The sequence below is a fragment of the Cervus canadensis genome, chromosome 3, assembly GCF_019320065.1.
Source record: "Cervus canadensis isolate Bull #8, Minnesota chromosome 3, ASM1932006v1, whole genome shotgun sequence".
Taxonomy (NCBI): Eukaryota; Metazoa; Chordata; class Mammalia; order Artiodactyla; family Cervidae; genus Cervus; species Cervus canadensis.
Window position 1 is genome coordinate 110,922,628 of NC_057388.1, and position 20,885 is coordinate 110,943,512.

At 53.7% G+C, this 20,885-nt stretch overlaps 2 protein-coding genes and 1 pseudogene across 5 annotated transcripts in view; 1 reads left to right on the forward strand and 2 right to left on the reverse strand.

The window, feature by feature from the left end:
• The window catches only part of PTPRN2 (protein tyrosine phosphatase receptor type N2), a 600,191-nt gene extending 599,965 nt beyond the window's left edge, over positions 1–226 (reverse strand). For all 3 annotated transcript variants that reach the window (XM_043464002.1, XM_043464001.1, XM_043463999.1), the window contains exon 1: positions 60–226. In XM_043464002.1, coding sequence (XP_043319937.1) covers positions 60–162 — 103 coding nt within the window. In that variant the 5' untranslated portion in view covers positions 163–226. The remainder of the gene's footprint in view (positions 1–59) is intronic.
• A 9,687-nt stretch (positions 227–9,913) lies between these two features.
• NCAPG2 (non-SMC condensin II complex subunit G2) overlaps positions 9,914–20,885 on the reverse strand; it is a 67,746-nt gene continuing 56,774 nt past the window's right edge. For both annotated transcript variants that reach the window (XM_043464003.1, XM_043464004.1), the window contains 2 exons: positions 19,459–19,558; positions 9,914–10,299 (listed from right to left, as the gene is read on the reverse strand). In XM_043464003.1, the coding sequence (XP_043319938.1) occupies positions 10,248–10,299; positions 19,459–19,558 (152 nt within the window). In that variant the 3' untranslated portion in view covers positions 9,914–10,247. The remainder of the gene's footprint in view (positions 10,300–19,458; positions 19,559–20,885) is intronic.
• On the forward strand, positions 15,053–15,167 carry LOC122439068 (annotated as a pseudogene).

Here is a 20,885-nt window from a genome sequence, read left to right on the forward strand (position 1 = left end):
CTCCCCTCAGCCACACGGCGCCCCTCCCCCACAGCGACCCCGACCCCGACCCCACTCACCGAGCAGCCCCGGGAGCGGCCGGGCGCGGGGCGCGGGCGCGGGGGCGGCGGGCGGGGCGCGCGGCAGCAGCAGCAGCAGCAGGAGCGCGAGCGGCGGCCCCATGTCGGCGGCACTCAGTCCATGGCGGCCGCTCCTCCCCGCGCTCCCGGCGCTGCCGCGGCTTCAGCACCGGACAGCGCCGCCAGCCCCGCCCCCGGCACGCCCGGCCCCGCCCCTCCGCGCTTGGTCCCGCCCCCGACACGCCTGGCCCCGCCCCTCCGCCCCGGCCCCGCCCCTGGCACGCCCGATCCCGCCCCTCCGCGCCCGGCCCCGCCCCCGGCACGCCCGATCCCGCCCCTCCGCGCCTGGTCCCGCCCCCTCGCGCCCAGCCCCGCCCCTCCGTACTTGGTCCCGCCCCCGACACGCCTGGTCCCGCCCCGACGCGCACGGCCCCGCCCCGCGCCCGCCCGCCGCCGGCGCTCCCAGACCCCCGCTAGAGAAGGGGTCCCTGAGACTAGCTCCGAGCTCTGGGCCGCCTGTGCCTCCTCGCTGCGTCTCCGGGCCTGCAGGCGCCCCCGTCCCCCTCATACCCTGCGCTGGGGCCTGCGTCGGAGCGCCTGCAGCGCGGGCAGCGGAGGCCTGCCCGGAAACGGGAGGGGCGCCGTGTAGGGGTTGTGGGGGTCCTCATCCTGGAACTGAGAGGCCATGGGAGCCTAACCTGGGGGTCAGCGGGGACGGGCCCGCAGACCCGGAAGCCACTCTGGCCCTGAGCTCCGGTCCGCCAGGTCGGGATTCCACAGCAGGAACCCGGACCGAGGTGAAGTCTCCGGAGGCCCTTCCCTCCTCCCTGCACCCTGCCCTCCATTGGCCGCTGTCGGGGTCCGGACGGGGCGCTGGGGACCGTGTGTTCCTACCCAGGAGACTTTTTCTCTCTAAAGACCTGGGCACCGCATTTGGGGAATCCTTCAGCGGATGGGGGCTGTGTGTGTATGTGTGTGTGTGTGTGTGTGTCACAGAGAAGTGAGGGGTGTGTGTGTGTGTGTGTGTGTGTATCAGAGAGAAGTGAGTTGTGTGAGTGTCTGCCTGTGTGTATGAGAGGTGGGCTGTGTGTGTGCGTATGTGTCTGTGTCAGAGAGAAGTGAGTTGTGTGTGTGCGTGTGTGAGAGAGAGAGGGCTGTGTATGTGCATGTGTGTGTGTGTCAGAGAAAAGTGAGGTGTGTGCATGTGTGTGAGAGAGGTGGGCTGTGTGTATACATGTGTGTGTGAGAGAAAGGTGGACTGTGTGTGTGTGTCAGAGAGGTTGGCTTTGAGCATGCATATGTGTGTGTGAGAGAAGTGGGCTGTGTGCATGCATGTGTGTCTTTGTGTAAGAGAGAAGTGGGCTGTGTGAGTGCATGTGTCTGTGTGTCAGAGAGAAGTGAGGTGTGTGCGTGTGTGAGTGTATGTGTGTGTTTGTGTGAGAGAGGTGAGCTGTGTGCGTGTGTCTTTGTTAGAAGTGAGGTGTGTGTGTATGTGTGTGTCTGTGTGTCAGGAGTGAGGTGTGTGTGTGCATATGTGCCTGTCTGTGTCAGAAGTGAGGTGTGTGCATTACGTGCGTGTCTGTGTGTCAGAAGTGAAATGTGTGTACATGTGTGTCTGTGTCAGAAGTGAGGTGTGTGCATGCATGTGTCTGTGTCAGAAGTGAGGTGTGTGTGTATGTGCATGTCTGTGTGTGTCAGAAGTGAGTGTGTGTGTCTGTGTCAGAAGTGAGGTGTGTGCATATGTGTGTGCCTATGTGTGTCAGAAGTGAGGTGTGTCTGTGTGTCAAAAGTGAGCTCTGTGTGTGTCTCTGCGTGTGTATGTCTGAGTGAGAAGCGAGGTGTGTGCATGCATATGTGTGTCAGAAGTGAGGTATGTGCATGTGTGTCTATGTGTGTGAGAGAGAGAGAGTTGGGCTGTGTGCATGCATGTGTGTGTATGTGAGATAGAGGTGGGCTGTGTGCATGCACGTGTGTGTGTGACAGGTGGGCTGTGTACAAGTGTGTGTGTGTGTGTCAGAGAAGTGTGCATGTGTGTGTGTGAGAGGCAGGCTGTGTGCATGTGTGTCTGTGTCATCAGTGAGGTGTGTGCGTGCGTGTCTGTGTAATCAGTGAGGTGTGTGCATGCATGTCTGTGTAATCAGGTGTGTGCATGTGTGTGTGTGTGATCAGAGGTGTGTGCGTGTGTGTCTGTGTAATCAGTGAGGTGTGTGCGTGCGTGTCTGTGTGTCATCAGAGGTGTGTGCATGTGTGTCTGTGTAATCAGTGAGGTGTGTGCGTGTGTGTGTGTGTGTGATCAGAGGTGTGTGTGTGTGTGCCTGTGGCTGACTGTGTGTCCTCACACGCTGCCCCCTCGGCCCTCAGCGTCCTAGGCTCCCTGGCTTGGCCCCGGGTCTGCTGTGCCCGTGGCCCTCCCCCCAGCCTCCCGGCCCAGACGAGGCGGGGCTGTGCAGGCACTGGGGTGGCCAACGGCTGGACCGGACCCGCGGACAGGGTTGAGTGCAGGGCCCGTCCGCCTCCTCCTGCAGCCCCACGCCTGTGCCCAGAGGCAGCGCCTCTGTCCCCCAGGCCCAGCAGGCTGGGCCTAAGTCCCATCCTGTCTTTGACCCGGCGGCCTCGGGGCGGCCCCCTGAGAGTACTGTGCGCCCGCCGGGGTGCCCACCCCCCACAGGATGCGTCCACCATGTTCCCAGCACCGTTCCTTCCTCCCGTGCGTCCCCCAAAGGCAGCCCAGCGGCTGGAGAGCGTGGAGAGTGGGCTTCTCGGGGCAACAGTTCCCTCGCGATCCTCTGCAGCTGGGCCTGCGCCAGCCCTGTGCGCCCTTCCCCGCTGGACGCACCCCTGGGGTGAAAGGCTCGAGGGGGCCGTCCCTCAGCCCCGTGGAGCACCCCAGCACCGCCGGGGGCCGGGGGCCAGGGGCACATCTGTCCTGACGTCCGGAGAGCCGGCTGTGACACACTCGCTGACGGAAACACGGAGAAGGCAAGAGTAAGACCAGGGCGGGTAGAAGGTAGAGCGTGTTGGTGACAGGCGGTAGGTGGTTCTGAAGCCTGAGTGAGAGAGCCGCGCTGTCGTGTCTGACTCTTTGCGGCCCTGTGGACTGTGGGATTCTCCAGGCAGGAACACTGTAGTGGGTAGCCTTTCCCGTCTCCAGGGGATCTTCCCAACCCAGGGATCAAACCCAGGTCTCCCGCACTGCAGGCGGAGTCTTTACCGCTCAAACTGTCCAGTAACGTCCTCAAGACACCAAGGGGCCTAGGTCCACCTGTCCCGTGGACAGGTCTCCGTCAGCAGCAAATCCGAGGGCACGTGTGGGCGGGCTGTGGTGAAGGACCCAGGGGAGCCAGGCGCTCTGAGCCCACACCCCGCGGGGCTGTTGGTGTCTGGGGCTGTGGCATTCCCCTCTGTGTGGCTACACGGGCTCCAGGGAGGGCCCGTACTGTTCCTTCCTGCCTTGTTTGCCTAGGTGCTGCGAACGGTGGTTTCCAGAAACAGGCCCTGCTTCATCCCGGGGCCAGCTCTAGGACTGACAGTCCCAGCAACAGTCAGAGGGCAAGGCCCCCGAAATGGAGCGGGGGATCAGAGGCAAAGGAGGGACCGCAGGGAAGCTGGTCACAGCCCACGGGGAGAGGCGCGGAACCACAGTGGGGTGGGGATCTGAGCAGGGCAGACCGTGCCGGGCCCTGCTTCTCCTGGCACCCGGCTGCACTCTGCCACCGGGAGCAGGACAGAGGAAACTCCCGGGGCAGAAGGGGCCCTGAGGCAGGAGGGGGAAAGGAAACCTCGTGTGGGAAGAACAGGGCCAGCCCCGAGGCAGCCTGACTTCCCACGAGTGGGAGGGCTGTGCTCAGCCCTTTCTGGGGTGCCGCTGGGGAGGTGGTCACGATAGGAAGCCCGTGCCCTGACACGTGGGGGCAAGTGTGCACACAGGAGCATGGACGCGTGTGGGTGCAGTCGAGGACACGTGTGTGAGCAAACGTCAGTGCTGTCAGCGGCACACACGCGCGATCTGTCCAGTGTGTGCTGCGCACACCCAAACGTGTGCTCGCTTCCTGAGCCGCCCGGGTGAGGTGGGCGTCTCCCGCGCGGACCCAGTCTCGTGCCTTTCCCGCTGACACACCTGCCGGGCCTGTGTGTGGTCCAGCCCCGCGCTGCGCAGTTAGAACACAGCTGCAGACACGGGTCAAGGAATGACTCCCCCAACATTTTCAAGGCCCATGAGCCGGGTGTCCCTTCGGGGTCTCCTGCCCACCCGAGGAGGAAGCAGAGGGGGACTCCCCCCACGAGTGGGGCTCAGACCCTGGCCCCACGGCCTTGGCACTGCTGCGTGGAGACAGAGGAGATGGCTGGCAAGCCCGTCAGTCAGCGCTCGGGACTTGCTCGAGCTGACCAGCCTAACCATGACGCCTTACTGGGTCCAGAAAGCTGTCAGGATGGGGAGCTGGGTCTCCCGTTCTCTGTGTTGAAAACATGGCCGCTGCAGGGGATGCACCAGGATGGCAGCGTGGGAGCCTCTGGGAGGCAGGCCCCTTTGTGGACCCCAGGCCCTCAGCCGACGGGGTCTTCCCTCGTGTTATCAGCTGCCCAGTGCCCAGGCACTAGGCTGGGATGCCCGCTGGGTTGCTACTCGACCAGGACCCGCTCTCCAAAGCAACAGCTGTGGAGCGGGCTTCCAGGGAGCAGACAACCCATGTGTTGGTAGGTGCCTGAAACGGGAGTGACAGACAACCCAAGTTACTTGTCTTAGTTTGGCTCTCACTCTCCTCAGCCATGATGAAATTCAAACTGTTGACTGATTCCATCAGAACTGCCATCGGCCACTTTCAGCTGGCCTGTTTTTATCGCACAAACACAGCCTGGGTCTGTCTGAACCATGAACCCACTGTGAGTCATCAGATGGTCCTGGTTCCACCAGGAGGGAAGGTGGGCTGCCAGACCCCCAGGAGAGACGCCTCTAACGGGCCCACGGCTGCCAGCCTGTGACCCCCTCAGAGCCCCTTGAGGCGGCGGGGAGCGCTCCCCATCCCACGCTGCAGAGGCTGCCCAGCTCAGCTCAGAACGGGCTACCACTGCCCGCCCCCAAGTGCGCCCTCGTCCTACCCAGGGGACGGCTGTGTCCCAGAGTGCTGCCGGCACCAGGGAACAACCCAGAGTGGGGAGGCAGGAGCTGCACCCCAAGGCTCAGAGCAATTGGGGTGACCACGAGAGGGCTGGGCACTCAGAGGATTCCAGAGCCCCGGACGTGGATGCAGCAAGAAGGGCCTCCCCACTGGGAGTGGCAATAACCCCCGTGAAGGGACCTGCCTTTACTGCAACTGTGATGACGCATCGGACGCCTTCTGTGAGTGGGCGGGCGGGAAACGAGCGGGGTGGACCGGCAGGAAGTGTCTTCATCCTCGCCCTGTTCATCCACACACTGTCACATGTGAGTGTAGTGTTCAGGGTTCTCGTCCTGTTCACCCACATACTGTTGTCACACGAGTGTAGTATTGTGTTCCCGTCCTGCTCACACACATACTGTCGTCACACGTGAGTGTAGTGTTCAGTGTTCTCATCCTGTTCACAAACATACTGTTGTCACATGTGAGCGTAGTGTTCAGCGTTCCCGTCCTGTTCACGCACATACTGTCGTCACACGTGAGGGTAGTGTTGTGTTCTCGTCCTGTTCACAAACATACTGTCCTCACACGTGAGTGTAGTGTTCAGTGTTCCCGTCCTGTTCACGCACATACTGTCGTCACATGTGAGTGTAGTGTTCAGTGTTCCCAACCTGTTCACGCACATACTGTCGTCACACGTGAGTGCAGTGCTCAGTGTTCCCGACCTGTTCACGCACATACTGTCCTCACTCGTGACTGTAGTGTTCAGTGTTCTCATCCTGTTCACAAACATACTGTCCTCACTCGTGACTGTAGTGTTCAGTGTTCTCATCCTGTTCACAAACATACTGTTGTCACACATGAGTGCAGTGTTCAGTGTTCCCAACCTGTTCACGCACATACTGTCGTCACACGTGAGTGTAGTGTTCAGTGTTCTCATCCTGTTCACAAACATACTGTTGTCACACATGAGTGTAGTGTTCAGTGTTCTCATCCTGTTCACTCACATACTGTCACACATGAGTGTAGTGTTGTGTTCCTGTCCTGTTCACGCACATACTGTTGTCACATGTGAGTGTAGTGTTCAGTGTTCCCGTCTCGTTCACCCACATACTGTCACATGTGAGTGTAGTGTTCAGTGTTCTCGTCTTGTTCACCCACATACTGTCACATGTGAATGTAGTGTTCAGTGTTCTCGTCTTGTTCACCCACATACTGTCACACATGAGTGTAGTATTCAGTGTTCTTGTCCTGTTCACAAACATACTGTCGTCACACGTGAGTGCAGTGTCCAGTATTTCCGACCTGTTCACCCACATACTGTCGTCACACGTGAGTGTAGTATTCAGTGTTCTCGTCCTGTTCACGCACATACTGTCGTCACATGTGAGTGTTCAGTGTTCTCATCCCGTTCACCCACATACTGTCATCACATGTGAGTGTTCAATGTTCTCGTCCTGTTCATGCACATACTGTCGTCACACGTGAGTGCAGTGTTCAGTGTTCCCGACCTGTTCACCCACATACTATCGTCACACGTGAGTGTAGTGTTCAGTGTTCCCAACCTGTTCACCCACATACTGTCACGTGAGTGTAGTCTTCAGTGTTCTCGTCCTGTTCACGCACATACTGTCGTCACACGTGAGTGCAGTCTTCAGTGTTCCCGACCTGTTCACCCACATACTGTCACTCGTGAGTGTAGTGTTCAATGTTCTCGTCCTGTTGACGCACATATTGTCGTCACACGTGAGTGTAGTGTTCAGTGTTCTCGTCCTGTTCACGCACATAGTCATCACACGTGAGTGTAGTGTTCAGTGTTCTTGTCCTGTTCACCCACATACTGTCGTCACACGTGAGTGTAGTGTTCAGTATTCCCAACCTGTTCACCCACATACTGTCGTCACACGTGAGTGTTCAGTGTTCCCGACCTGTTCACCCACATACTGTCGTCACACGTGAGTGCAGTGTTCAGTGTTCCCGACCTGTTCACCCACATACTGTCATCACATGGGAGTGTGGTGTTCAGTGTTCTCGTCCTGTTCACCCACATACTGTCGTCACACGTGAGTGTAGTGTTCAGTATTCCCAACCTGTTCACCCAGATACTGTCGTCACAAGTGAGTGCAGTGCTCAGTATTCCCAATTGTTCACCCACATACTGTTGTCACACGTGAGTGTAGTGTTCAGTATTCCCGATCTGTTCACCCACATACTGTCGTCACAAGTGAGTGCAGTGTTCAGTGTTCCCAACCTGTTCACCCACATACTGTCATAACACGTGAGTGCAGTGTTCAGTGTTCCCAACCTGTTCACCCACATACTGTCGTCACACGTGAGTGTAGTGTTCAGTGTTCCCGACCTGTTCACCCACATACTGTCGTCACAAGTGAGTGCAGTGTTCAGTATTCCCAATTGTTCACCCACATACTGTCGTCACAAGTGAGTGCAGTGTTCAGTGTTCCCAACCTGTTCACCCACATACTGTCGTCACACGTGAGTGCAGTGTTCAGTGTTCCCAACCTGTTCACCCACATACTGTCGTCACACGTGAGTGCAGTGTTCAGTATTCCCGACCTGTTCACCCACATACTGTCGTCACACATGAGTGTAGTGTTCAGTATTCCCGACCTGTTCACCCACATACTGTCGTCACAAGTGAGTGCTCAGTATTCCCAATTGTTCACCCACATACTGTTGTCACACGTGAGTGTAGTGTTCAGTGTTCCCGACCTGTTCACCCCCATACTATCGTCACACGTGAGTGTAGTGTTCAGTGTTCCCAACCTGTTCACCCAATACTGTCGTCACACGTGAGTGTAGTGTTCAGTGTTCCCGACCTGTTCACCCACATACTATCGTCACACGTGAGTGTAGTGTTCAGTATTCCCAATTGTTCACCCACATACTGTTGTCACACGTGAGTGTAGTGTTCAGTGTTCCCGACCTGTTCACCCACATACTATCGTCACACGTGAGTGTAGTGTTCAGTGTTCTCGTCCTGTTCACCCACATACTGTCGTCACACGTGAGTGTAGTGTTCAGTGTTCCCGACCTGTTCACCCACATACTATCGTCACACGTGAGTGTAGTGTTCAGTGTTCCCAACCTGTTCACCCACATACTGTCGTCACACGTGAGTGTAGTGTTCAGTATTCCCGACCTGTTCACCCACATACTGTCGTCACAGGTGAGTGCAGTGTTCAGTATTCCCAATTGTTCACCCACATACTGTTGTCACACGTGAGTGTAGTGTTCAGTGTTCCCGACCTGTTCACCCACATACTATCGTCACACGTGAGTGTAGTGTTCAGTGTTCTCGTCCTGTTCACCCACATACTGTCGTCACACGTGAGTGTAGTGTTCAGTGTTCCCGACCTGTTCACCCACATACTGTCGTCACACGTGAGTGTAGTGTCCAGTGTTCCCGACCTGTTCACCCACATACTGTCGTCACACGTGAGTGCAGTGTTCAGTATTCCCAATTGTTCACCCACATACTGTCGTCACAAGTGAGTGCAGTGTTCAGTATTCCCAATTGTTCACCCACATACTGTCGTCACAAGTGAGTGCAGTGTTCAGTGTTCCCAACCTGTTCACCCACATACTGTCGTCACACGTGAGTGCAGTGTTCAGTGTTCCCAACCTGTTCACCCACATACTGTCGTCACACGTGAGTGTAGTGTCCAGTGTTCCCGACCTGTTCACCCACATACTGTCGTCACACGTGAGTGCAGTGTTCAGTATTCCCAATTGTTCACCCACATACTGTCGTCACAAGTGAGTGCAGTGTTCAGTATTCCCAATTGTTCACCCACATACTGTCGTCACAAGTGAGTGCAGTGTTCAGTGTTCCCAACCTGTTCACCCACATACTGTCGTCACACGTGAGTGCAGTGTTCAGTGTTCCCAACCTGTTCACCCACATACTGTCGTCACACATGAGTGTAGTGTTCAGTGTTCCCGACCTGTTCACCCACATACTGTCGTCACATGGGAGTGTGGTGTTCAGTGTTCTCATCCTGTTCACCCACATACTGTCGTCACACGTGAGTGTAGTGTTCAGTATTCCCAACCTGTTCACCCACATACTGTTGTCACACATTGAGTGTAGTGTTGTGTTCTCGTCCTGTCGCGCACATACTGGTGTTCAGTGTTCTCGTGCTGCTCACGCACACACTGTCGTCACACATGAGTATAGTGTTCACTACGTGTAGGGTATCACGTTCAGAGTCAGCTGCGACAAGCAGCCTGCCGCAGCCGCAGACGCCCCGCCGTGAGGCCTCCCTCAGCGCTGTGGCTGCAGTGCAGGCCGTTCTTGGAGGGGCAGAGGCCCTGCGCCATCGGCACTGCTTCCCTTCCTGCTGGGACTGAGACCAAACGTGTGTGCATTTAATGCAGCACCCAGGATGAAGGCGCTGGCCTTGCCTGGAGCCAGCACTGTCGGGACCCGAGCACGGAGGCTCTGGGCACAGGGGCGCTGAGATGAAGTCAGTGGGGCAGCTCTCGGGAAGCAAAGGGGGCTTGGCCTCGGGCTGGATTACCGGGTCTGCGCGCTGTGCGCACAGCCTCAGGACCCAGTCGACGCCTGGGGGCAGGGGGCGCGGCTACAGCAGGTCCCCAAGTGGCCTTCTCCCCACACCCACTCAGCCCCGCCGGGTGTCTCACAGCTGCCCCTGGCGGAGACCCAGGCCCAGTCCTTGTCGCTGGAGGGGAAAACGCGCACTTGTATTTATGAATCAAGTACACAAACAGGTGTTGTCACCACTTTGCTACTCATCGTTTCCAAGCAATATTATATATAAAAGTCATTTTTATAACAATCAGGTTTGCTAGAAAACATTTTTTCCATGCACTGTGGGTTTCTGCACCATTGACACCTAGAGCCTGGTACATTAAATGTATCCTTTATGCAGGCACGCCACAAAAATGTTAAGCATTTTTGAGTTTTCTACTCACACCCACCCCAAAAGAAGCCCTACCTCTTTTCTATTATATGGGTTATTAACATTAAAAAACTAGAAAAATACACATTCATCTCACTTTCTGTAAAGTCCTTTTCCTCTGTTTTTACATGACCAAGATGTTGGCTTGATTATGAATTCAAAAGTGCTCCCAAAGTTCTTGATGATGATTCGTAGAGAAACCTGAAACACAGAGAGACAGAGTTAGCTACAGAAAAGTGACCAAACTGCACAAATTTACACTTCCACAAAGTAACTGTAAAATGTTTTGCAACAGAACAAGGAGAGAACTAAAGTAGCCGCTGTCCCTCACGTAAGTGGAGTAAGTGCCGTGTCACAGAGACTCAGGGCGACGTGGCGCCAGGACAGGGCCGCCGGCCGGGAGCTGCCCCGCCCCAGGACAGACGGATGGACAGAGCACCCTCACAGGGCCTGCACTCGCCCCAGGACAGACAGACAGAGCACCCTCACGGGGCCCGTGCTCGCCCCAGGACAGAGTACCCTCACGGGCCCGCGCTCACCCCAGGACAGACGGACGGACAGAGCACCCTCACAGGGCCCGCGCTCGCCCCAGGACAGACAGAGCACCCTCACAGGGCCCACGCTCGCCCCAGGACAGACAGAGTACCCTCATAGGCCCGCACTCACCCCAGGACAGACGGACGGACAGAGCACCCTCACAGGGCCCGTGCTTGCCCCAGGACAGACAGAGCACCCTCACAGGGCCCACGCTCGCCCCAGGACAGAGTACCCTCACGGGCCCACACTCACCCCAGGACAGACGGACAGACAGAGCACCCTCACAGGGCCCGTGCTTGCCCCAGGACAGACAGAGCACCCTCACAGGGCCCGCGCTCGCCCCAGGACAGACAGACAGAGTACCCTCACGGCCCACGCTTGCCCCAGGACAGACAGACAGACAGAGTACCCTCATGGGCCCGTGCTCACCCCAGGACAGACGGACAGACAGAGCACCCTCACGGGCCCATGCTCGCCCCAGGACAGACAGACAGACAGACAGAGTACCCTCGCAGACCCGCGCTCACCCCAGGACAGACAGACAAACAGAGCACCCTCACAGGCCCGTGCTCACCCCAGGACAGACGGACAGAGCACCCTCGCAGGCCCGTGCTCACCCCAGGACAGACGGACAGACAGAATACCCTCACGGGGCCCGCACTCACCCCAGGACAGACAGAGTACCCTCGTGGGCCCGCGCTCACCCCAGGACAGACAGACAGATAGAGCACCCTCACGGGCCCACGCTCGCCCCAGGACAGACAGACAGACAGACAGAATACCCTCATGGGGCCCATGCTTGCCCCAGGACAGACAAACAGAGCACCCTCACGGGGCCCGCCCTTGCCCCAGGACAGATGGACAGACAGAGTACCCTCTCGGGCCCGTGCTCACCCCAGGACAGACAGACAGAATACCCTCACGGGGCCTGCACTCGCCCCAGGACAGAGAGAGTACCCTTGCAGGCCCGCACTCACCCCGGGACAGACAGACAGAGCACCCTCGCAGGCCCATGCTCGCCGGCACACTGCCTGCTTCTGGCACGAGGCCGTGCCCTGGCCCCGGGAGGACCTGCTCACGATGCAGACAGGCTCAGGGAGCGGTGTGGTCTGTGCGCCCTCCCAGCCGTGGTCAGCGGCCCACTGAGCGCTGTAAACGAGGCCCGCTTCCCCAAAGCGCATGACGCGCCCCACGTCCTCGATCGCCCACGACCTGCACACCCCTCACTTCCCACCCCTGCACCCGTCCCCAGTGACGCTTGCTGGGGGCTCACAGATGTGAGGCAGCTTGTCAGCCCCTCCCCTTGCTTCTCCCTCCCCCAAGCTCCTTCACAGGGTGTGGGCCAGCCAAGCTCTGCATTCCTGCTGAGACAAGGGGCGATCCAGGCCCCACATGGCCTCTCAGCTTATTCCCTCTTCAGCCCGGAGCTGTCACAGGCACTCGGGCCTGCCCGAGTCCTGCCCTGTTTAGTATCAACACATGCTCAGGGTAACTGGACACTTTCTAGTAGCCACGTTCAGAGAGATCAAGAGAAATCAGGTGGCCCTTGAACAACACAGGGGTTTGGGATGCCAACCCTTGGCAAAGTGGAAAATCTGAGTATAACTTAGCCCTCTGAGAACGTGGCTCCCCACATCCACAGATTCAGCCAGCCAGGACAGTGCAGTCCCAGAGTACTCATCACTGGACATACCTGCGCACACGTGGACTCACACAGTTCAGACCTGTGCTGTCCAACGGCCAACAGTGCAGTGTATCTAACTTCACGCACTGAAGGAAGTCGACCTGTAGCCAACACACGGAGTCGCCGACGCAGCTCAGAGCCCCCTGCCCACAAGCAGCGGAGCCTGTGCCTTCCTACAGCGGGGCCACGTCTCGTGTAAGACTCACGTGTCCCAGTTTTCATGAGGGGCCACATAGAGGCCAACACAGAAAAGTTTTTAAGATGTTTCTTTGTCTCAAAATTCAGAAATTCTGTTCAGACTTAGGTGTGATATTGTGGCGGAGCTCCGCCCTTGGCACAAGGTCACTGCTGTGTGTCATTACCCACCGCCAGCACCAGGCAACTCAGCACGCGACCACTGGTGGTCCCACTCAGCCACTAGTCAGCGCCGCAGTGGCTTGCCCACAGCAATCAACTGTCAGTGACCACCAGTGGGCAGTCCTGCTCAGCCACTGGCTGGCACCGCAGTGATTCCCTTAAGGGACCACCTGTCCGTGAGTGACCATTAGTACCAATTCAGCCAGCTGTTGATGGTGGCTGTCGGGTGGCAAGTGAGGTGAGCGGTGGGCCCCGGCCTTCTCCCTGGTGCCCCCGGCTCACTCCACCTTGGGCCAGCAGGTTATCTGGGGCCCAGGGCTATTGCAGGGCTCCAGAGCCCTCGCCAAGGCCGCCTGCTGGCCGTGGCCCAGACCTTAATGCAGTGGTGAGCCTCACCTCACGCCTGTGTCTGCACCTCAACGGTGGTGGTGGTCCACATGCACACAGTCTGCAGGAACTGCCCCCCCCGCCCCCCGTTTCTGCCCCCTGAGGAGTCCGTGTGTCAGTTGGGTCCCAGGAGCCTGGCTCTCTCGGGGATGAGAGCTGAGCAGGGTCTGGGGATGGCCTGGCCCTGAGGGAGCCACCAGCTGAGCCCTGCTCCTCAGCCAGGACTGCGACCTCAGAGAGCGACGTGTGTGTCCTGAGACCGTGCCCTTTCTTGTCAGAGCAGAGAAGAACATTCGTGTGGTGGAGATTTACAGGAACCTTGTTACCTGCCCATGACCCGACCTCAAGGACAAAGGATCTGACACCAAGAAGTCTGCCACAACCTACCACACCCCCCCTCACCTTTCCTAGAAAAGGGCTTTGCTGAAAGGTTTTGAGGAGTTTGGGATTTTTAAGGCATGAGCCACCCATCTCCTTGCGTGGCCCTGCAGTAATCCTTTCTCTGCTCTATACTCCGACATTTCAGTATTGCTTGGCCTCACTGTGTATTGGGAACGTGGACTTGTGTTAAGGTCATTTTTTTCACCAGTCCCATCTAAAGTTTAGTTACAGAAACAACAACAAAAAAAGAATCTTTACAAGTGCATATGTCTTTAGCCTGCCATGAAAATTGTCTCCCAACGGTGGTTACATGGCTGCCTCGCCTAGGACCCTCCTCCGCAGCGGTGTCTGTCCTGCTCCGGGTTGCCCTGCATGGAGGCCATTTGGACCCCCGAGGGGCTGAGGCTCTGGTTCATCAGCTGTGTTTCCAATGAAGGGCTTTTAGTTCGGGCAACAGCTGATCTTTTCTTTAAAGACTCCTATGGGTGTCTGGCTGGCCCAGCACTGCTGCCTCACCGACGGCTGCCTGCCTGTTCCTCTCACTGCTCCGCCACCGCACACGCGTTGTCTCGTCCGTCTGCGCCCCGGGGACACCACGGGGGTGGAGACAGCAGGTGGTGGGCTGCACGGAGCCCGCGGAGACCGGGGCACAGCAGCACCCAGGCGTCTGCTCCCAGGACACATGGGCGCCTCGGGCGTCCCTCCTGCCTGGCTCTCCCGGCAGCTGAGGCTCGGAAAGTGCAACGAGACCGCACCCGACGGACCAGTCGACAAAACACTGACCCTCCTGCAGAGACGGCCGGTGTGTCTGCTCAGAAAACACTCATTTCCAATGAACACCCCACTGCCTTACATTCTAACTGGACCAGAGGGCTCCTAGAGCCTTGAAGGTAATGTCTCTATGCTGACAAAAATAAATAATATTTTAAAATATAGTCTTAAATCTTAATTGCATATCTTCCATTAGATTGATCTTTATGTTTCGGTTTTTAGGTTCTTCTTTTCCCTCAAACACTGGTTTTCCTACAGTCTGCTTCTTGAATATTTAAGAAGGAAGCCAGTATTTCAGTCTCTACCTATTTGCTTTTTTAGGATGTTTCCTCCTTAAAGGGAAGAATTCTTTCTTGCCATCTGTGTATCAGCTCAGCAGAGGAAACTGCATGTAGTTCTAGAAACAATGAATAAACAAAACATTACACTGTGTTGTTTAGTCACTGAGTTCAACTGATTCGTGACTTAACACTCATGATTCTTGTCAAGGGCGCAGCCATTAGCCCTCCAAATATTACATGCCTGTTTTTAAATTCTATGAATATTCTTTTCTTTTCCATAGAGTAAGTTCTGAACTTCCAGGGCCTTTTTTCTGTCAATATTAACTAGTAACACAATTCAAGTACTCACCTTGAACCCCTGTGCAAGTGCAAAAGTCCCTCAGAGCAGTTCATACCAAACTATTCCAAAAAACTCTCCTCACAGATGGTATTTCTAACAAAGAAATCTTGTAAGATGCTCGCATTTCTGAAGTTATGATTATGTCCTGCGACAGTTACTTATCATTATCTGGTTTGTAATTCTGACAACCTTGTTGGATATTCACACTGCCCAGTTGTCGACAGCCATACCACCCTGAATGCGCCTGAGTCTGATCTCGGAAGCTAAGCAGGCTCGGGCCTGGTTAGTACTTGGATGGGAGATCAGCTGGGAATACTGGGTGCTGTAGGCTTTTTGCCTCCCTCTCCTGGCTTCCCAGGCGGCTCAGTGGTAAAGAATCTGTCTGCCAATGCAAGAGAGACGGGTTTGAACCCTGGGTCAGCAAGATCCCCTGAAGAAGGAAACAGCAACCTACTCCAGTATTCTTACCCGGGAAATCCCATGGACAGAGGCGCCTGCTGGGCTACAGTCCACGGGGTCACAAAGGAGTCAGACACAAGTTAGCAACTAAATGGCGGCAGTGTTTTCAGAAACACACACACTCCTCAGTTTCCTCCAGATCAGAAGCTCACCTTCCTCTTCTCCACAGACGCAGAAATAAAACAGGTTACTAAAACCTAAAGTCTGCTGGTTTCTCCCTCTAAGATCCTTCTTAAACTTCACAGGAAACAGTCAACAGTCTCCAGCATAAAGCATGTAGCTGAATGCGTGTGCTTGGCTCATGACCAAGGACGCTGAAGCCCCCCACCAGTGCCCGGCTGCTGTCACCGAGCCATGGTGCCAGGCGGGTCAGGAGGGCCACTGGAGGGCTGCCCACAAGGCCCCGCCTTCGCCGGGAGGCCGGACAGGATAGCAGAGACGGCGCTGCGGGCCCCGGCCCTCCACAGCGGCTGCTGACCCGCTGGGCGCAAGGACGCAGCAAGGCTCACTTGGCTCGGCAGCTCACAGCACCGCCGTGTGCACGAGGTCCCTGAGCTCCCAGGGACTAGGTGGGCAGCGGCCCCCCAGGAGGCCTCAGGACCGCTCCCTCCCGGGGGTGAGGGTCAGCCTCAGGCTGTGAGTCCTCCCCAGTGGGAGCACGGCGCTCACACTTCAGAGTTCACTACAACCCTCACCAGCCCCCACCCATATACCAACACCTGACAGGAACTCGACCTGGCGCTCAGGCTGTCCTGTCACTGGGGTTTCTGCCTCCAGACTAAAACACCACTAACACTGAATATGCTCACCAAAGGAGGCTGGGGAGCCGTCTTAATACCTAACAAAATGGATTCTATGGAGAAAAGCATTGCTAGAGAAACAGATGGACCTTGCATAGAAGTAAAAGGGTCAATTCATCAAGAAGATATAGTAGTTCTAAATTCATATGCTCCTAATATCAGGATAACAAAATATATAAAGCAAAACCCCTCTATCAAAGACAGATCCAGCAAGCAGAATATCAGTAAAGACAGAGATGAACTCACCACCATCAACCAACAGGATATAACTGCCATTTAGACATGCCTTCACCCAACAACAGTAAAACACACGTTCTTCTCAAGTTCATATGGAACATTCACCAAGATAGATCACATATTAGGTCATAAAACACACCTTAATAAAGTTAAAAGAATAGAAATCCATACAGTGTCTTCTCTCAGATAACACGGAATTAAACCAGAGATCAATAACAGAAAAATAACTGGAAAATTGAAAGATTAAATAATACACTTCTAAAGAACACATGGGGCAAAGAAGAAATTTCAAGAGAAATTTTAAAATATTTTTAACTAAGTGAAAATGTAACATAGAAATTTATGGGAAAAAAAATTTATGCCATGCAGCAAAAGTAATGCTTAATGCATAGTAATGATTTATAGCACTGACTGAATATATTAGAAAAGAAAGAACATCCAAAATCAGTAATTAGGCTTCTACCTTAGGAAGCCAGAAAAAAAAAGACCAAATTAAATCCAAAGTAGGCAAAAGAAAAGAAATAATAAAAATTAGGACAGAAAGCAAAAAAATTTTAAAAAAGAAATCAATAGAGGACATCAAAGAAACTAAAATCTGGTTCTTTTGAAGCTCAATACAATCAATAACCCTCTTTGTTATTGTTTAGTGGCTAAGCTGTGTCTGACTCTTTTGTGACCCCATGGTCTGAAGCCCACCAGGCTCCTCTGTCCATGGGATTTCCCAGGCAAGAATACTGGAGTAGGTGGCCATTCCCTTCCCCAGGGGACCTTCCCCACCCAGGATGGAACCCAGGTCTCCTGCTTGGCAGAAAGATTCTTTACCACTGAGCCACCCGGAAAGCCCAACAAGCCTCTAGTCAGGCTGGGGAAAAGCCACCCGGAAAGCCCAACAAGCCTCTAGTCAGGCTGGGGAAAAAAAAAAGAGGATACAAATTACTCATATCAGAAATGAAAGAGGGGACATCACTACAGATCCCATGGATATTATAAAAGATAATTAAGGAATACTATGCCCACAAAGTTGACAACCTAGATGAGATGGACCAAATTCCTGAAAGGCACAGTCTGCCAAAACCATTTCAAGAAGAAACAGACAATCTGAACAGAAAGTGAAAGTGAAAGTCACTCAGTCGTGTCCGACTCTTTGCGACACCATGGACTGCTACAGTCCATGGAATTCTCCAGGCCAGAATACTGGAGCGGGTAGACATTCCCTTCTCCAGGGATCTTCCCAGCCCAGGGATTGAACCCAGGGCTCCCACATTGCAGGCAGATTATTTACCAGCTGAGTCATCAGGGAAACCCAAGAATACTGGAGTGGGTAGCCAATCCCTTCTCCAGTGGACCTTCCTGACCCAGGAATCAGACCAGGGTCTTAAAAAATTGAATAAATAATTAATAACCTTCCAAAGCATCAGACCCAGATGGATTCACTGATGAATTAATTCTACCAAATGTTTGAGGAAGAATTTTACCAATTATTTACAGTCTCTTTCAGAAGAAAGAAGGAAAGGAATACTTTCTAACTCATTCTATGAGGCTAGCATTTCCCTAGTAGCAAAGCCACACAAAGACAAGGAAAGATAACTACAAAATGATCTCTCTCATGAGCATAGATGCAAAAAGTGAAAGTCGCTCAGTCGTATCCGACTCTTTGCAACCCCACGAACTATACAGTCCATGGAATTCTCCAGGCCAGAATACTGGAAAGGGTAGCCTTTCCCTTTTCCAGGGGATCATCCCAACTCAGGGATCAAACCCAGGTCTCCGGCATTGCGGGTGGATTCTTTACCAGATGAGCCACAGGGAAGCCCAAGAATACTGGAGTGGGTAGCCTATCCCTTCTCCAGGGGATCTTCCCGACCCAGGAATCAAACTGGGGTCTCCTGCATTGCAGGCAGATTCTTTACTAACTGAGCTATCAGGGAAACCCCACAGATGCAAAAATACTCAATAAAACATAAACTCAACAGTATATTAAAAAATTATGTACCATGACCAACTGGGATTTATCCCAGGTATGCAAAGCTGGTTTAGTATCTGTAAATCAACTACTGTAACCTGTCACATCAACAGGCTCAAGAAGAAAAATGATATGATCCTATAAGTAGATGCAGAAAAGGTATCTGACAAGATCCAACACCCACTATGATGAGAACTATTTGTAAATCGGGAACAGACAGGAACATCCTCAACTTGATAAAGAATGTCTACAGCTAACATTGTGCTTAATGGTGAGAAACAGGAAGCTTTCCCACTAAGACCCTGAATAAGACAAGTAGGTCCTTTCACCACTCCCTTTCAATATTGTAGTGGAAGCCCGAGCTAATGCCGTAAGGTAAGAAAAGTAAAGAAAGGTCTACAGATTGGCAAGAAGAAGAAAAGACTGTCTTTGTTAAGAGTTAGCAATTTAGGATTTTGAAAGCCTTTCTTCTAACGAGAAAGTAGATCTGGAAAGTGGTTTATTTCCCAGGCTTATATAAAACTAATTACCTGGTTCAAAGCCCTGTAACACCTAACCATGTTGTGTTCAGAATACAGAAGGAAAGCACTGCTTCTGCGGCTGGTCTGAGAGTCAGACACAATTCAGAAAAGAGTCTACAGGAACCTGCATAGCATGTCAAAAACAGTGCATAGCGACAGAAACACCTGGGAAACACAGAGCAATGAGCACGTTCTTAGACAGTGGTCCATGTGGCAGCAACGGGCCATCCAGACAGTGGAAAACAATGCACATTTCTTCAGCCTCTGGAGGGATCTTTCCCATTCCCAACATGCATACTTATAAACAGATAATTATAGACTATGAACATCCATGGTTTCTTAAATATAGCAAACCACCAAATATAATCTGCTTAGGTTTAAAACCATACAGTGAGTTTGTATGTCCTTACTTTTCTAGGGCAGAATCTCACAAATATCAGTTTTGTTTTTGTTTTTAAAGACAGAATGGGGAAGCAATTAAAACATGCTCAAGGGGTCTTGCCAACAGAAACATTTCTGTCCCTTCAATCCCAGTCCTCTACCTGGCTGCTACTAGCAGAAATGAAGCGAGATCTAATACATGTTAAGGGATACCTAGTAGGAGTCCATATAACCCCAGTTGGTGTGTATCCAGTGCTTTACCTCTCCAAGCTGTCCTCCTCCAGGGTGATCTCCATGAATGCCTTCAGTCTCCTGTCAATAGCAGCTGCGACGTCCTTCACGTTCAAACTCTTATGTTTACCTGTTAAACACGGAAAAACATTGAACACAACCAATCAGAAAGCACACGTACTTTTTCAATGCAGGCACAATCTTAGTTAAGACAAAGCCTCCTGTCCTCACCTAAGTTAGTGCATCACTGACCAATGGAGCAGAAATAACTCCTCTAAAGGGATGTTAGGAGATGGCCCCCTGTTGCTGCCCGTGCCCTCAGACCTGACCATCAGCACCTGCAGCAGCAATGACACTGACGCATTTCAGAGTCATCATCTGCTCGGCAAAGGTTTAAGTGCCTATCAAGTACCAGGTGCTCATTCACTCGTCAACCGCCATCTTCACACCCTCCACGTGGAGAGCATCCCTCACCTTGCTGACTGGCCCCCAGGAGACACGCCCTCGGGCAAGTCTTTCCAGATGCCCGGCTGGGGTCACACTAGCTACAGATTCCTGTCACAAATCTGCAGCCATACTATGCATTCATGCTTATGGGGATAACTTGTTTTGTGAGGAGCCCCTTAGGCATAATACCTTAGCAAATAATTTCAACGTTAGTTCAGTTGCTCAGTCGTGTCCGACTCTTTGTGACACCATGAACCGCAGCACGCCAGGCCTCCCTGTGCATCACCAACTCCCAGAGTCCACCCAAACCCATGTCCATCGAGTCGGTGATGCCATCCAACCATCTCATCCTCTGTCGTCCCCTTCTCCTCCGTGCTCCCTCAATCTTTCCAGCATCAGGGTCTTTTCAAAGAGTCAGCTCTCACATCAGGTGCCAAAAGTATTGGAGTTTCAGCTTCAGCATTCAAGTCCTTCCAATGAAAAACCCAGGCCTACTCCTGTTAGGATGGACTCGTTGGATCTCCTTGCAGTCCAAGGAACTCTCAAGAGTCTTCTCCAACACCACAGTTCAAAAGCATCAATTCTTTGGCATTCAGCTTTCTTATAGTCCAACTTTCACATCCATACATGACCACTGGAAAAACCATAGCCTTGACTAGACAGACCTTTGTTGGCAAAGTAATGTCTCTGCTGTTTCATATGCTGTCTAGGTTGGTAATAGCTTTTCTTCCAAGAAGTAAGCATCTTTAATTTCATGGCTGCAATCACCATCTGCAGTGATTTTGGAGCCAATCCACCATCTGCAGTTGATTTTGGGAGCCCCCAAAAATAAAGACAGCCGACCTGGTTTCCCATCTGTTCCCCATCTATTGTGCCATGAAGTGGTGGGATCGGATGCCATGATCTTCGTTTTCTGAATGTTGAGCTTTTAAGCCAACTTTTTCACTCTCCTCTTTCACTTTCATCAAGAGGCTCTTTAGTTCTTCTTCACTTTCTGCCATAAGGGTGGT